The sequence below is a fragment of the Dermacentor albipictus genome, chromosome 3 (genome assembly GCF_038994185.2).
Source record: "Dermacentor albipictus isolate Rhodes 1998 colony chromosome 3, USDA_Dalb.pri_finalv2, whole genome shotgun sequence".
NCBI classification, from domain to species: Eukaryota; Metazoa; Arthropoda; class Arachnida; order Ixodida; family Ixodidae; genus Dermacentor; species Dermacentor albipictus.
In genome coordinates this window covers 61981455-61998352 of record NC_091823.1, presented here as the reverse complement: position 1 = coordinate 61998352, position 16898 = coordinate 61981455, and the positions used below count along the sequence as shown (strand labels likewise).

General features: G+C 44.2%; 1 protein-coding gene across 4 annotated transcripts in view; it reads right to left on the bottom strand.

The window, feature by feature from the left end:
* Naprt (nicotinate phosphoribosyltransferase) overlaps window positions 1–8547 on the bottom strand; it is a 61525-nt gene extending 52978 nt beyond the window's left edge. For 2 of the 4 annotated variants that reach the window (XM_065427924.1, XM_065427925.1), the window contains exons 1-5: window positions 8223–8545; window positions 7621–7791; window positions 7042–7252; window positions 5137–5267; window positions 827–942 (exon numbers count right to left, since the gene is read on the bottom strand). In XM_065427924.1, coding sequence (XP_065283996.1) covers window positions 827–942; window positions 5137–5267; window positions 7042–7252; window positions 7621–7791; window positions 8223–8310 — 717 coding nt within the window. In that variant the 5' untranslated portion in view covers window positions 8311–8545. Of the gene's footprint in view, window positions 1–826; window positions 943–5136; window positions 5268–7041; window positions 7253–7620; window positions 7792–7890; window positions 8189–8222 lie in introns of those variants that run through there. The other 2 variants (XM_065427921.1, XM_065427922.1) reach the window with 2 other exon arrangements.
* Window positions 8548–16898: the final 8351 nt, after the last annotated feature.

The window sequence follows — 16898 nt, the reverse complement described above, 5'->3', positions numbered from 1 at the left end:
TAAAACGCTCTCTTTTCAACAGAAGGCCCTGTCCTCACTCTTTTCTAGATGCACTATTTCGTCATCGGACGCACTATTTCATCATTCCTTTAGACAGGTGGCCGATAGCTGACATCAAACTGCAGTTGGCTACATGGCGTAGATACCGCAGCCGCCATGGGGTGCTGCCACGAGTCCACTGGATAAGCGTACTGCAGCTCGCTGAGAACAACTGTGTTTCGCTTATGTTTAGCACAATGTAGGCACCAAAGGCGGAAGTCATGGCATCAACGTTAACATCTAAAATGAAATTTGAACTGTGTTCCACAGTGACATTTAGAAGGTGGAGCATTGTGGGCAGGCCACACCGTGCCACAGCCTTCGCAGTGCAAGGCATTGAAGAAGGAATGAGAGCACAGCGGAGGCCGTATTTGATTGCCAATAACTCCACTTCTGCTGAATGTATCGAAGTACTTTTTGCAGCAAAGTATTTCTGAAATAGCCTATTTTCACTTCAAATGCCTTTTTCCACTTAGATAAAAGTGGTTTAGGGCCCCTTTAACCCTACTGTTATGGTAAACTTATCCTAGCTTAAGGCCAGGTGCAGAAACAGTGTCTGGCTGCAAATAAAGAAACATAGGTCCTGCACTCAAATGCAGTACACACTCATACGCTGCATGTCTAGGAACCAAAGCACTTACTTTTCCAGTTTGCCCATAAAAAAAAAAAATCATTGAGAATGCGAGAAGAAACCACAACACAATGGTAAGGACTCCCTTCTCATACAGAAGAAGGGTGGAGCAGTAAAATCACTGAGGCTTAGCACCAGTTTTGGTACGATACTTACTCTGAGTTTGCAATCTTCCAAGCAAGAAAAACTCATGATAAAAGCATGGGCATGGGTTCCTTTCAGTGGAATATTGAATAGCTTTCCTGCCAGCACATTGCTTGTCCCATCAAACCCTGGAAAACAGAACTGTTATGTGTAGAAAGCACAGCATAATAGATCTCTTGCATCTTCAACAGACATGTAAACACAAACAAAGGAGCTTGATCCTGTCCATACAATATACCCAAGAATTTCTTCCTAGCAGCTACCAAATACTAGACTGTGTGCTGCAATAACAATGCTAAAATTATGTTTCATTGACACATCACTCTAATGCAAATGTCCACAAGCAATACTGAACAATATTTAATAGGATGCACTTGAATTACATTCCCATGCAACATTCACCCAGCAGCTCTTTCAATAGTATGAATACGTTTGCGTGAATGACTGTCTTTAATGCTTTGCAAGCATGTTCTAAGCATCTAGTTTGTGCAATGGCATGTTTAGCAGGGCAGAGCACTAGTAAAACAATGCTTTGCAAGTCACAGCAGATGCAAGCATAGCAAGCATAAAATGCTTATAGGCATCTTAAGGTTAGTTTTTGCTGGACTCTCTCTGTCCATAGTGTGTCAGTGGTAATGTGGAGCATTGCCAGTGTCGCTGAGCCTTGCTTATAAGACCTCGACACTGTTTTTGAGTCTTGTGTCATGAAACCTTGGCAATGTCACAGGGCCATGCTCACAAGGCCTCGACAGCATCATTGAGTCTCAGTATTGTAGAAGCACAATAAGCTGGGAGAGTTGGTATGACTGCATCATGAAAACTAGTGCACAAACCAGGGCGTTGAAACAAACGCGAAACCAAAACCGTAACCAAACTGATAATCTTGGAATGTCACTGAACCGAAACCAAACCAGAACAGGAAAAAAAAAAGCAACAGTTACTGGTTAAGCACGAAATGTTTCATGGATTTTGGGTGAGAACAAGTGCTCACTAGACTTGCGAGTCTTCCGAATAACTACTTCTGCACTCGGTGCAACTCAGTTACAGATTGTTTCAACTCCCTTGCGATATGTGCGAGTACGGGAATAGACCAGGGCTTTGCGCTGGTTACTACGGTCACCTCAGCAGAGACTCTTGCACTTCTCGACTCGTCTATAACACTCATGTACCACACGCAAAATGCTGCCTGAGGGGCTCTGTGGAATCAGCATTTCTGTTGAAGCTCCCCATGATGCCGCTGGTCAGCTCATTACTATAACTAGATAAAGTGTAATACATCCACACAAGGATACATCGAGATCAGGAAAGCTAAGGTCTTCGAGGAGGGAAAATAAGAATATCAGCAACTTTAGCTGCATGGCTTAATTATAGTATCTATAACACTGGCTGTGGCTAATGGTTACTGTCACTTTCTCAGTGCACGATAATCACAGCTGTAGACAACACACAATATCTGTTTTCGTTACAAGTAATACCTCAATACATCCTTGGCACTTCTAAGCAGCGCACAGTGCTTGTCGAGTTGCAAAATCTTTCTTGGGGCACAATGTGTGCAATTTAGATACTTTTGTCCGCCCTTATAATCCAGCGCAAGACTCCGCAACATGTGTAGAAGCACAACAAAAATTCATGCAAGGCTCAGAACAAACCATCCATGTCCATAAGTATCAATATCTTCACCTACTTATAAAAAAGCAGTAAATACTATGCGAATTGCTGGCATCTTTTCTTGCTAAAGACTGGTTGTGTGGAGTTGTAACTTACGTAACACAATGTGAATTCACACTGTCTTAAATACCACAGATCATATGCCACAGTTTGTTAACAATCACTGCTGTGCTAAATACCCGATGCAAAATGGAAATAAACTGCACTGCTGCCAAGGTACTGAGGTGTGGAAACATCCTACGCAGACATGGCGATTTTCACTAATTGCCTCTCTCTTTATTAAGTATACAAACATTTCCCCCATATATGTACAATCTATTCATTAACTGCACATTATAGCGAAAACGTTTCAGCATAACTTATCTCATGATGACTGTTGACGTTAATGTGATAAGCATTCAAGCAATGCAACAGGACACTATATTGCTACAGACAGTTATTAACATTCTATAGTGGTGAATCTGAGATTTTCATTGCCTTGGCAATATGAGGCATACACTGTCTGCAGGATCAGCCCACTTTTCACCTAACTTGTTCGCCAGAGTCAGCCATGGCCACTATGGCATGATGCCGCTGCAGTAATAACGGAATGGCGAAGATGACTCAAAATTCCAGAAATAGGCAATGAATGCTATTTGAATTTTTAAAGTATTCACTGGCACTTTGGCAATAAATGTGAGAAATGCGTTAGCAGTCCATTGCACCTCTTTGAGATCCCAATTCCATGATCCATCGATTTAAATCACATTCACCACATCGCAAAGTGTTGTACAGGAGCTCATTCGACATGTCCTGCCTCTGAGGTGCGAAGTATACCACCATCAGTTGAGTGTGTGCGTGTGTAACACACACACACACACACACACACACACACACACTGAATGAGAAAACAGGAAAAATCAACGGGCCAAATTTTTGTTAGCAGAGTCGCCTTGCATCCTTGCTTGTTATCTTTTTTATGACTATATACTGTATATACTGGCTTGCCACACTTCACACACATACACTGTTTTCCACTTTTGACAATAATAATGCTAACGCATTAGAAGGGCCCAGAATTATCCATGGTTTTACATGTACTCAGTATGGATGACTATAAATGCAAATACGGGAACAAGGAAGCACAGGGATGGATGTGCTGAGGCACCACACCACGTGCCGCACACTGCCACGACAGCTCCGATTAAAAAGGTACCTTTATCTGTATGCCCGCTGTAGCTGTACAACATTAAACTCCATTAATAGATATTTATGTAAGAACAGTGATATCTGTGTCCCTTCCATTCACCAGGGAGCCCATCTATGCCTCCTCTAGACAAAACTAGCACATGCACCATGTGGAGAGGTTGATAGCACTCTGCAGCATGTCACATGGGGCAAGATATAATAGACTACGTTGAAGCATTGTAAATTTTTATTTCTCCAAACTGGAGCTGAACCGGAACAAAATCAGAGCGAATTGAACTCAAATCTAAACCGAACTGGCATTTTTTTTATGATGCAATATTGTACAGCCTTTCTGTCATGTAGCTTCACCGTGTCAAAGCCTCACTGGTGTCATTAAGCCATGACCATAAAGCCTTGACAACATCACTGAGTCTCAGTGTTGTAGAGCCATGCCCAAAAGGCCTCGGAAGCATTGTTGAGCCTCTGTGTTGTGGAGCTTCATTGTGTCAAAGCCTCACTGGTGTCATTCAACCGTGACCATAAGAGCTTGGCAGCATCACCGAGTCTCTGTGTTGTTGAGCCTCAGTGTGGTGGAGCTTCATTGGTATTGTAGAGCCTCACCCATGTCGTAAAGACTTATTGGTGTCAATGAGCCATGTTCACGAATATTATAGTGTTGTTGAGTCTCATTGGCACTGTAGAGCCCCATTGGTGCTGCGAAGCTTCATTGGTGTCACTGGTGTCGTAAAGCCTTGTTGGTGTCGAGCCCTGCTGGTAGGGATGTCAACCGTGTCATACAGCATCAATGCCATAGTTGAATGTCAGTGCAGCAAACAAGAAGGGACAAAAACAAGCCTGCCCTACATCATTTGCTGCGCTGATATAAGGTTAAAATGCAGTACTAACTCAGCTAAGCCACCACCTTGGTATCCTGGAGCCTTGCTGGTGTCACAGAGCTCAACTGGTAGTGCCTCCACAGTTCCATAGCACCTCGGTGTCATGGAGCTTCATTGGTATCACTGAGCTTTGCTGGTAGAAACTTTAAAGCATTGTTGAGCCTCATTGGCGTCAGATCTATGGAGGTGTTGCGGGGCTTGGCTATTGTTATAAAGCCTCGCCAGTGTCGCAGTGTTGTGGAGGCTCGCCAGTGTCGTAGAACTTTGCTAGTGTCATGGAGTCTCAATGGTGAAACTTGGCAATGTTGGTAAGGCTCCCTAGCAACCTTACTCTTACTCAGCACCTTACACTTCATTTCCAGATGTGAATCGGAACAAATGCCTGTTACGGCCAACTCAGAAATAGATATTTACAGGTGTAAACCACAAATGTACCTCCCCTTATGTAATGCCTACAGGCCCCCCAAGGTGAAATAAATGAATAATTAATCATAAAGTAATGCTTTTACTGTTAATCCTGCTGTTTGTCAGCTATTTAAGTATGCTGTTAAAAGATATTGCCAATTTTATTATAAAAACGCATAAACTCACCACCAAGGTAGGTGTACTTGGATGCTGACAGTCCTCCATCGGGACCTTGAGCTCGCCTCAGACCAAATTCAAGAAGGCTTATGCTTGACCCAGCCGCTAACCGGAACCTCGCAGCATTTGTGGTCACTAAACTACATTAAAAAGATGCAACATGCAGCAACTTCATTAAAAGCTCAATGATAAAGCTATGGGAGGTTAACAAACATTGCCTGCACCTATCCTAAAAGCCCCAAGACACTCGTGCGTCACTTATGACCTAAGAGCATAAAATATCTCCATTTGTAGAAGTAAAGCAGTGCATACATTTGTACTGATGCCTTCTGCTTGATTGTTTGCCACTCTTACCATCTACCATTCATGGCTGGCTGATCCTATTGATAATGCGACCGAAGAGTCACTTTGACTACTGATGAAGCATGAAAAAGAATTGCATCAAAAAAATGCGTTGCTACATATTTGCAGCCCAGCAGATAATAAATGCAGCAATATGTGCCACGTCTAAACGACTTCCACAGAAAAAAAAAATGCAATGCCTTAACAACATGCAACCAACAGTTAACAGATTGCTAAGTGAACATGGTCTAACACTAAATATATATATATTTTTTAATGGGGATTTATGTGTCAAAACCACTATGGTTATGAGGTATGCCGCAGTGAGAGACTCTGGAAATTTGAACCACCTGGGGTTCTTTAACTTGCACCTAAATATAAGTACACAGGTGTTTACGAATTTCGCTCCCATCGAAATGCAGCCACCGTGGCTGGGATTCAATCCCGCGACCTCGTGTTTAGCAGCCCGACACCACAGCCCCTAAGCAACCACGGCGGGTTCTAACACTAATATTAGGTCATTTCATAAGTGTATTACTCCCTAGAAGTTCAAAAAACACTTAACTGACACACTAAACTTGCTTAGACAGCTAGAGCATCCATTTCAAGTTTATTTGCACTCTATTGGTGAAAAAACGTCAAAGCAGAGAAGGTGACAGCTATACATTTCCCTTTCTGAATTTTGTGCTTAAGCCATGTGCCAATGACATTAGTTCATAATAAGAGATTTTATAGTATTTTCGTGTATGTGGGCACTTTCGGAGCGGGAAACGTATACGTATCTTGCAAAGTCGGGCGAAAGTTAACTGTTAAGTGCAGAGCAATTCCTTTTTACAGGTAAAAAGTTAACCAGCATCAAGAAGCTGCCAAAATCTACTGAGCTATGGGGTGGTGGTGCAAGAATTTCAGAACAGTGTTGCCAGTAACTTTTCGTTTCTCCATGCTTCTTTCCCTAACAAGTGATTGCTCAATGCAAGACTGACATATCTGCAACTACAAAACCATAATCTGCCAGTCTAGGTTAATTTACCATTTCAATTCAGTGCCCCGTTAACTAGCTTCCGACCATGACACGTAGTATGTAGCATAAAGTTTTCTCTTTCTCAGGCAAGGTCACAATCAGACGAAACAGAAAATGATGCTCCAGCCAGAGTGGAGCACCGCTTTGACCACTCATGAATGCGACAAAGCGCCAAAAAGTATTAGCATTGGGAAAAGGCATCACAAGAAAATTGCAGCCCAGGTGTGCCCTGTGTCACATCTTAACGCTGTCTGGTCTCAAATTATGCACTAACTAGCCCACCTAATCATGTCACTGCTGTTTGCATTTGAGGGCCAGCACCGTGTTAATTTTTAACATGTAAAACATTGTTGCATTAATGCAAATTTCTCCATGAGCTGTAAAAATTGCAGGTAGCAGAGAGTTTTAAATAGAAATTCAATACATATATGTGAACATAACACTTGCAAGCAATAGTTACGATCAGTAAAAAACAGCAAACAGCAATAGAAAAAGCCATGCTTTGTATTCAGAACAGAAGATAATGGTAAGTGCAGTCATAGACAACTTACCTGGCATAATTTACAAGGTTTAACAGTGTGGTTTCGAAGAGCTGCAACACCGCAAGTGGACCTTCCACTCGTATTAGTGGCACCCTTGGGAACACAACAGTTCCTTCTGGTACTGCATAAAGCTTCACTTTTTCCGCAGTTAAAGACGAGAGGTAATCGTAGTAAGCAGGGTCAACACTGGCTGGGAGAATAGTCTTCAAGTATTCGATATCTGAAAATATGTTGTTTAGTTGCATTCAGCCTTATCTAGTAGCGCAGTGAGAAAGCAAAATAAATACTAACACATCACTTCAAAACATACTGCTGTCAGGAAATTGCCTAAAGAACATGCAGTCAAAGCAGGCCGGATATTGTCCAACATGGGCCGAATAAAGTTGTTCTCTCTCTCTCAGGCCGAAATCAAGCAAGGAACTTGGAAAACTTAACGCTTCCCGGTAGTTGGCAAGAACGCTGTAATTCAGCAGAGCTGATGCAGAAAATGCCTCGTTTATCAAATATACGTAGTGCCGCTGATTGCACAGTAGTTGATGCGCTAGAAAATCACATTTCGTGCGAGCGAGGTAGGAGACATTAACTCACCGCTTTTGGAGTAACGGAAGGCTTGCAGAAAGCGAATGCAATCCTCCAAACCAGCGAACACGGTGAACTCTCCTTGAAACGGATTCTTCCTGAAAAAAAGGTCGAACACGGCGCCGTCGTCGTGCTTGCCGCTTTTCCAGTAAGCGTAGGCCATCGTGATCTGGTAAAGATCTGAAATGAAGCGAAACTGTGTAAGGTAACGTAACCGAGGCGTCGATATCGACGTCCACTTTAAATATGATACAAAAGCGTGCCGCTATAGATTTATACCTGTAAGAAGCGCCATACCCAGGGATCAGAAACCAAAGCCCGCTCGCCACTGAAGCACAGGGTATGCAACGCTCGCTTCCTGGCAGCTCGCACAGGAGCCGCTGCTCCCCCTTCCAGCCAAAACACAATACAGCGGGCGTGAATGAATAAGTGTCACGCTGCCCGGGGGCTCGTCTTACGCGCTCGGGTCCAGCGCGAAAAAAGAAAGTACTAGACTCCGCTGCACGTAGTGTATGCCAAGCCAACCCGCAGCTTGGCCTCACACTCACACCGCCGCACACAACGCATGCAAAACTAACGCTTCTCCATTAACTGACACTTCCCCTGCCCACCTGTGAGCAAGGGCTGGACGACGCCAACTCGCAACGAAGTTGAAGTCCGGGCTTCGGGCCCATGATGGGATCCTCCCACAAGTGCCATGCCAAGTGTGCCGTCTCTCCGAAAGTGTCCCGCAATTTTGTAGCTGCGAATAGTTATTGTCTTATCACGAGTCGAGATACATGCACACGCCTGTGTTGCTGTCGCAAACGGAGAATACTGCGAGCAAACAAGTCCCTGCCAAGGTTACATAGACTATGGGGCAAGGCGCACGCAACCAACGCACAGCTGCGCTAGTTGTAGCGTGCGTAGGCATTCATATGCAATGTGCAATTGCGATTGCCATTGCGATGGGGCTGAACCAAGTGAGAGAGTTTCCGTGTGGCGCGCAATTCGCCGGTCCGGAACTATCGGCGTTTGTTCAGCGCGATATCGGTTGATTCATAAATCTTTCTGCTAGGAATTACAGACAAACTGCTTACATATTTAGATGTGGCTAGAACGAAAGATCGAGCCTGCTGGCGCGCGCGCATAACAAGAATCGTGCCTGCCGATACTTGTATAGCCTTTGTGTAACACTGCATGCTTTTGATCAAGCAGAGTTCCAGCTTCTCATTACCAAGGAGTTCTGCATGCAGCTGCCAGCGACATGGTCAGCGCATCTGCAATGAACATTTTCTTGTATATGATGCATGCCGCGATGAAGCCTGTCGACGTAACAGACATCTGCAAAGGACGTATGCGAAAGCTTCTCAACTCATTGTTAATGTAATTGATTTGGGAACAAATAGTACTGCATCAATAAATGTCATCCCAGTTGTTCCCCCTGAAAATTGCGCAATGTAGCCGCAAAACTTCACTGGCAGCTGTAAATGTAAAAAAAATGTACTCAAAATGAAACAAAAAGTAACAAGGAACAGGCCCCCTTGTAGATTTCTTTGTTATGTGCTTGTTGCGTGTCTTCGACGCTGGCGCACTTTAAACGCCGATCCAATAAAAAACTTGAAATCGCTCCGTGCTATCGAGAGAAAAACAGTGCATTTAAGAATTAAGCAGTAAAGTTTGTTCAAAAGGTTGGTTACTTGCCCTACGGCTTCAAAAGGAATGTGTTACACATTATTATGATCGAAGCTCTGTCGCCCGCATAAAGTTATAAATTAAAGACTGCCGCACTCGTTTGCGTGGTGCTGTTAATTGGTTTCGAGTGCTCAATTATCTCAATTCACTATGTAACCAAAAACAAAACGCGGCCGTGTCGCTCCCACAGAGTACACTCCAGTTTCTCCAAGATAAGGTCCAAGATATCCACTCTAAGATAGGGTCCTAAGCAGCGTTTAAAGTGCCCCGGTTTTCCCAGTCACAAGATAAACGGTCACCCTAGTGTATTCGGAGTCTCTTGACGATGACTCGGATAATGTAAGCTAGGTTGCTGCTTCTTTGTTTTATTCCATTCCCAAGACCAAGGTCAATTGCCTAGGTGTTTCCGGGAGGGCTGAGTCACTGGCAAGAGCGAGAATGCCAAGCGTGCCAATCGCACAAGTGCGTTATCTGACACTATCATATTCGGGCCATAGTGCTATAAAGGAGGCGATAAAAAAGAACGATATCAACGTGACATGCGTTTTTGTGTTAGAGACGTTATGGTGCCACCTGAAAAAAAAAACATGAAATCGGTCGTTTTTCAGAGCAAATATTAAGCCGAAAGGCGTCTGTATACGGAATTGTTTTGCATTTAAACAGTGCATCTTTGTGCCCAAATTATACTATTTTTGTAGCAGCCTTTGTTCAGACAAGCTAAAGATCAATACCTAAGCAATTCATTCGTTAATTTAATCTCGCCATGATTTTTAAAAATTACTTTATTGACCTTATTTTCTGCCTGGCTCTTGCTTTCTGCCTCATTCAGCAAAAGTGCAACTAAAAGGACAGCTAAAGAGCGCTTAAAAAGAAAAGAAAGAAATATGCAAGTGTATTAGGCTGTGGAGGTTCTTTCTGCCACAATGTTTGTTTTTTTTCATTTTCGTTCCTGTAACACACAATTAGTTCTTTTTCCCTCCTTGAGTTAAATTTGTTGCATAGCCAAAACCCAGTGCAAGCTAAGGTTTCAAGATTCTACAAAACCGACGATCGCGTTATCAGACCTTAACCATCCCCTTTTCCCTTGGAACTATAAATTGTACTGCACACGTGAAATGGAAATTCCCCTCACAAAGTCGCACTGCTGTATTACACTGTTAACATTTTATCTACACGGGTCTGGTTTGGCGCGCCATCCCCTCAACGCCATATTTGTAAACAACGTGACGCCATGGACCATTTCCTCTTTACGATCCCGGACGACGCAAAGCAAGGATAAATACTTCACAAGCGTTTAGGCATGGGACCGGGAGTGTATTATATGTCAGTCGAACCCGCTCAGACACCTTCACCGTAGTCTCTACGTGTCAGAACAACATAATAACGGCATCCTTCAACACCACCTCGTCATACGTGGCAGAGACTGCAGCCATAGCCTTGGCCATTGGGGACGCCGAGCGCCAAACCAATTAGGCAGCCATATTACCCGACTCACAAGCGGCTTGCCGCCTGTTTCAAAATGGAATGGTACCCCACTCAAAAATAAAAATTTTAGGCTATTAGGAATCACTCAGCCGGCTTCGTCTCAGTGGAAGCACACAAGTTACTTATACACAGTATTAATACTCATAATTACGACCAACTAGATAGCTCACACCTAGTCTGGTTTCCGGCTCATCAGGGCCACTCGGTCAGCCCCAGTGGTTGCAATCCTAACGAGCAAGCTCACTCTGCTATGCGAGATCTCAGATGCCGCGCATAAGATCAGGAACTGCATAGGATGACTGCGGCTCCTACAAAGACCCACTTACTAGTTTTCACGAGGTCACCTCACACTATAGGGACGGCAGGAGGTTTTTTCCTCCCCCCCCCCCCCATCAGAAGCTCAACCGAGCTCAGGCAGTCACATTAAGAATGATTCAAACTAAATCTTATCCCACACCTTTTGTGCTTAACAAAATTGACCGGGATTTTCCCGCGGAATGTAAAAGTTGTGGACACACTCCGTGTCTATTTGATCATATGTACTGGCTGTGCCCCAACCAAAGGGCTTCGGATCTCAACAGTGAGGAGGACTGGAGTCGGCGCATATCCAGCGAAGTCCTCCAAGATCAACTCCTGGCCGTCCGGAGAGCTCACGACATCGGGAAAGCCTTTGGCCTACCGGTGCCTACGTGGGCGGAACCACCGACTTAGCCTGGGGGCTTGTGCCCTCGGACCCTAGTTTCTCTGGACTAAAATAAAGTTCTTGCCATGCCATGCCAGGCAATCAACTAGAAGAGCACCACACTATCATACGCTGTCCGACATACGAGGGACTGGCAGGAAACGCGTGGGCAGACGTATTGAGCGAGGATTAAATGTCCGAGCAAAAGCATGGCCCAGCGACGACCTTCCACCGAATTCTCATGACATCTTCCTACAGCAAAGGCAGGAGCGGACACGCTTTAGACATCCTCACTCCAATTTAAACAGCCAACAGGTGAGGGACTGGCGTCGTGTTCAGACGAATATATACCCCAACCTGCATCGCCTACACAGAATACACCCCACGAGGTTCACTGACGAGTGCCGGTGGTGCACAGACACATCCACACTGAAACACATCGCGTGGGAGTGCCCAAAGAGGCCTCCGCACGAAGACAGCCCCAAATACGCCAACATCCACTAGTGAGGAATAGGCAGTGGCATGCATGGCTTGCGCATGAGGGTCGGGAGAGCCAATTGGCTCTTCTGGACCAAGCCCAGCGAGCCGCTCGTGCCATGGGCGCCCTGGAATAGGGGCCACAACAATCATGCCTTATTTAATTTATTTTCAATAAAGCGTTTACTTACTCACTCACTCGCTCTTAACCAGTCATCAATTTATGAACTAGAGAAACAGGAAGTTCAACATTTCATTCTGGCAACTACATGTACTCCTTAGCAAGGTGCTCCTGTAAATTCTCAAAAGTATATCTCCTTCACGTATCTCTGCGTCGTGTTTCAGTCGAAGGAACGCCTGCATGGTCATTTGCAAGCATCTCTGTGACACATGGTGAATGCTACGCTAATTTCCTAGAATAATAATTGAATCGTTCACAACATCGCCGATCGTATGCGCCTGTAGCGGAGGCCCGCCATTTACTTTGGACGTGCCCTGGTATAAAACAAGTCCGCGCGATAGTGTAAGGTGTGAAGTTAAAAGTGACCAATCTGAAGACTGTGAACGATGCTTATCATAATCATAATCATAATCATACCCAGCCCATTTTATGTCCACTGCAGGACGAAGGCCTCTCCCTGCAATCTCCAATTACCCCTGTCCTGCGCCAGCCGATTCCAACTGGCGCCCGCGAATTTCTTGATTTCATCACCCCACCTAGTCTTCTGGCATCCTGGACTGCGCTTCCCTTCACTTGGCACCCATTCTGTTACCCTAATAGTCCAACGGTTATCTAACCTGCGCACTACATGACCTACCCAGCTCCATTTTTTTATCTTAATGTCAATTAGAATATCGGTTATACCCGTTGCTCTCTGATCAATACCACTCTTTTTCTTTATCTTAACGTTATGCCTTGTATTCTTCGTTTCATCGGTCTTTGCACGGTCCTTAACTTGTTCTAAAACTTCTTTGGCAGTCTCCAAGCCTCTGCCCCGTGTGTCAGCCCCGGTAAAATACACTGATTGTAGACCTTCCTTTTCAATGATAATAGTAAGCTTCCAGTTAGGAGCTGACAGTGCCTGCCGTATGCGATCCAACCCATTTTTATTCTTCTATTAATTTCCTTCTCATGATCAGGGCTACCTGTGATTAATTGAGCCAGGTAAACATAATCCTACTCTAGAGGCAGAATGGCGATCCTGAACTCTTGTTCCCTTGTCCGGCTATTCGTCATTATCTTTGTCTTCTGCACATTAATCTTCAACCCCACTCTTGTGCTCTCTCTGTTAAGGTCCTCAATCATATGTTGTAAGTCGTCTCCAGTATTGCTGTATAGAACAATGTCATCGGCAAACCACAGGTTGCTGAGATGTTCGCCGTCGATCCTTACTCCTAAGCCTTCCCAGTTTAAAAGCTTGAATACTTCTTCCAAGCATGCAGTGAATAGCATTGGAAAGATTGTGTCTAGTTGTTTGACGCCTTTCTTTATAGGTATCTTCCTACTTTTGCTGTGCAGAATTAAAGTAGCTGTGGAATCTCTGTAGATATTTTTCAAGATATTCACGTAAGCGGTTTGTACTCCTTGATTACGCAATGCCTCTATGACTGCTGGTATCTCCACTGAATCAAATGCCTTTTCATAATAATGAAATCCATATAGAGAGACTGATTGTACTCTGCGGATTTCTCGATTACCTGATTAATGACATGGATGGGATCCATTGTAGAGTGTCCCTTCCTGAAGCCAGCCTGTTCCCTTGGTTGGCTAAAGTCCAGTGCTGCCCTTATTCCATTGCAAATTATCTTGGTGAATATTTTATATAATACTAGGAGTAAGCTAATGAGCCCATATTTTTTCGATTCTTTAACGTCTCTGTTTTTGTGGATGAGTATAATGTTTGCATTCTACCAGTTTTCTGGGACCCTCGCAGTCAATAGACACTTCGTGTGCACTATGTCTCCGTAAGCACTATGTCTCCTCCATCTTTGACTAAATCGACTGTTATTCCATCTTCTCCTGCCGCTCTTACTCGTTTCATGCCTTGCAAGCCCCTTCTGACCACATCGCTAGTTATAGCAGGAGTTTCCGTATCCAGTTCAATACTGCTTCGAATGGAGGCATTCCGACTCCTCTGTGTACGGTACAGGTCAGTATATAATTCTTCCGCTGCTGTTACTATACCTTCGAGATCGCTGATGATATTACCCTGCTTATCTTTCAGTGCGTACATCTTGATTTGTCCTATAACGAGTTTCTTTCTCACTGATTTCAGGCTGCGTCCATTTTTTACAGCTTCTTCAGTCTTTCTCACGTTATGATTTCGAATATCCATTGTTTTCGCCTTTTTGATCAGTTTTGACAGTTCCGCGAACTCTATCTTATCTCTTCAGTTCGACACTTTCATTTTTTTTGTCGTTTATTTATTAGGTCTTTTGTTACCTGGGAGAGCTTGCCTACTGGTTGCCTTGGTGCCTTGCCTCCCACTTTAATTGCTGCATCTTAAACCAACCCAGTTACGGTTTCGTTAATTACCTCTATGTCATCTTCATCTCTTTGTTCTAAGGCTGCATATTTGTTTGCAAGTACCAGCCTGAATATGTGTGCTTGTACCCTTACTACCTCTAAGTTGACCTGTTTCTTCTTGACCAATTTTACTCTTTGTCTCTTCAAATTGAGGTGAATCCTAGCTCTCACTAACATGATCACTGCACTTTACCCTACCTACCACTTCTACATCCTGCACTATGCTGGGATCGGCAGAAAGTATGAAATCAATTTCATTTCTCGTTTAACCATTAGGTCTTTTCCAGGTCTACTTTCTATCGCTACGCTTCCCGAAAAAGGTGTTCATTATTCGCAGCTTATTTCTTTCTGCAAATTCTACCAGCACCTCTCCTCTAGCGTTCCTAGAATCGACTCCGTACTTGCCAATTGCTTGTTCACCAGCTTGCTTTTTCCCTACTTTTGCATTGAAGTCGCCCATTACTACAGTATACTGAGTTTGCACTTTTCTTATCGCTAATTCAGCATCTTCATAAAACTGATCTACTTCATCATCATAGTGACTGGATGTTGGAGCGTAGGCTGGTGCTACCTTTAATCTCTATCTCTTATTAAGTATGATTACGACTACTGCTACCCTCTGATTAATGCTGTAGAATTCGTCAATGTTGCCCGCTATGTCCTTATGGATTAAGGATCCTACTCCGTATTGCTTCTTATCCGGGATACCTTTATAGCAGATGACATGGTCGTTAGTAAGTGCTGTATAAGCTTCACCAGTTCTTCTTATCTCACTAAGGCCAATATATCCCAAGCAATGTCTTATAGCTCCTCAAGGAGTCGCTCAAAGAGTCGCTTTTGCAGTATCTGCATGAAACATTGACCTCCATGCTTGTATGTAATTTCATTCAATTTCGTCGTGCACAGTGGTCACACTAGGGTAGGTGTTATCTCCGATGTCGTGATTGACATCAGCGACGAAGAGCTACGAAGGCTTCTGTCTTCAACAGTGAAGGTCATCGATTTTCCTCGCTTCGGTCGCTCGACGAGCGTCAAGCTTCTTTTCGAGGGAGACACGCTACCTGATCATGTCAAGGTGGGCTACGTGAGACACCCAGTGCGTCCTTATGTGCCCCGACCATTGCAATGTCACAAGTGCCTAAAGCTAGGCCATGTCAGCGCTGTCTGCACAGGCCTGCCGGCATTCCGCTGTGCCGGCAGCCATGACATATCTTCATGCACAGTAAGACAAACGAAGTGCTAGAATGGCGACGGACCCCACGAGGCCAATTCCAAGGATTGTCCTAAACAGAAAAAGGAGAAAAAAATACTGAACCAAACGAGCAAGACAAGTATGTCCCGCAAGGAGGCGGCAGCGTCAGTGCAACACCGAAGGAGACGAACGCGTCGTCGGCGTGGACAAGCTTTAGGTCCAGACGAGAGCTTCCTGGCTCCAATGCCGCAGGTCCAGCAGAATGTAATTGAATCGGCATCGATAGATCTCTCAAAACCATTGCTTCAAGCGAGCCGCGCAAGCCCAGAACCGAATGTATGGCAAACGCCGCGCACACGGTCCTCAGACTGACAGTGCGAGCAAGGACAGTGCACTCAGATATCGCCATCGGACTCTGTCATCAAAGCCATGCTGCGACAAATAATCGCCGCCCTGCAGCTGCTACTGTCCGGTTTAAACACGCCAGTGGCGCTAACAGCGGCAAAAATTATGAACGCTATAGACAGTCTCTTCGTTACGCTGCAGTAACTTATACCTCTGCTCGCGAAGATGACTGTGCTGTGTTGTGAAGTGTACACGTACGCATTACACAGAAACATTGTGCTGTGCAGCCCTCATCATATTCACCATACCACCACCATCCTTCTTCTTCACATCCTATCTCTGTTATTCCCCAAACCCCTTCCCCAGCGTGGAGTAGCAGGCTAGAGGCATTTCACTCAGGCCGCCTCTCCGCTTTTCTGCCATTAAATATTATCTCTCTCTCTCTATCATTCTGACATTATGCCGCGACATTATGCCCAGGGGAATAATAAAAAAAAATTGAAATCGCTTTATTACCTCCAAATTTGCTCTTCTTGTAAATCATGTTTCTTTTCGTTTCTGCATAAGATCATTCGTAATAGGAAGCTTTAGCTCGGGTACTCCTATCTAAATACATGTAAAAGGAGAATTAGTTTTTCTCGGCAGCCACTGCACCAAATTTGACGGGGTTTGTCGCATTTAAAACAACTTAACATCTAGTGACTGTTCGTTTCGAATTATTATGTTTGGTCGTCAATATTTTATTAAAAATTGGGAGAAATCGTAAATTTTCAGAAAACGAAACTATCAAGTTTGCACCTCTGTACCTAAGCGATGCAAAATGATATCGCAATTCTGTGAATTGAATCTAATAGTACATCTAAAGTGGACAAAATTGATACGTGACACATGAAACTCAAGAAGTC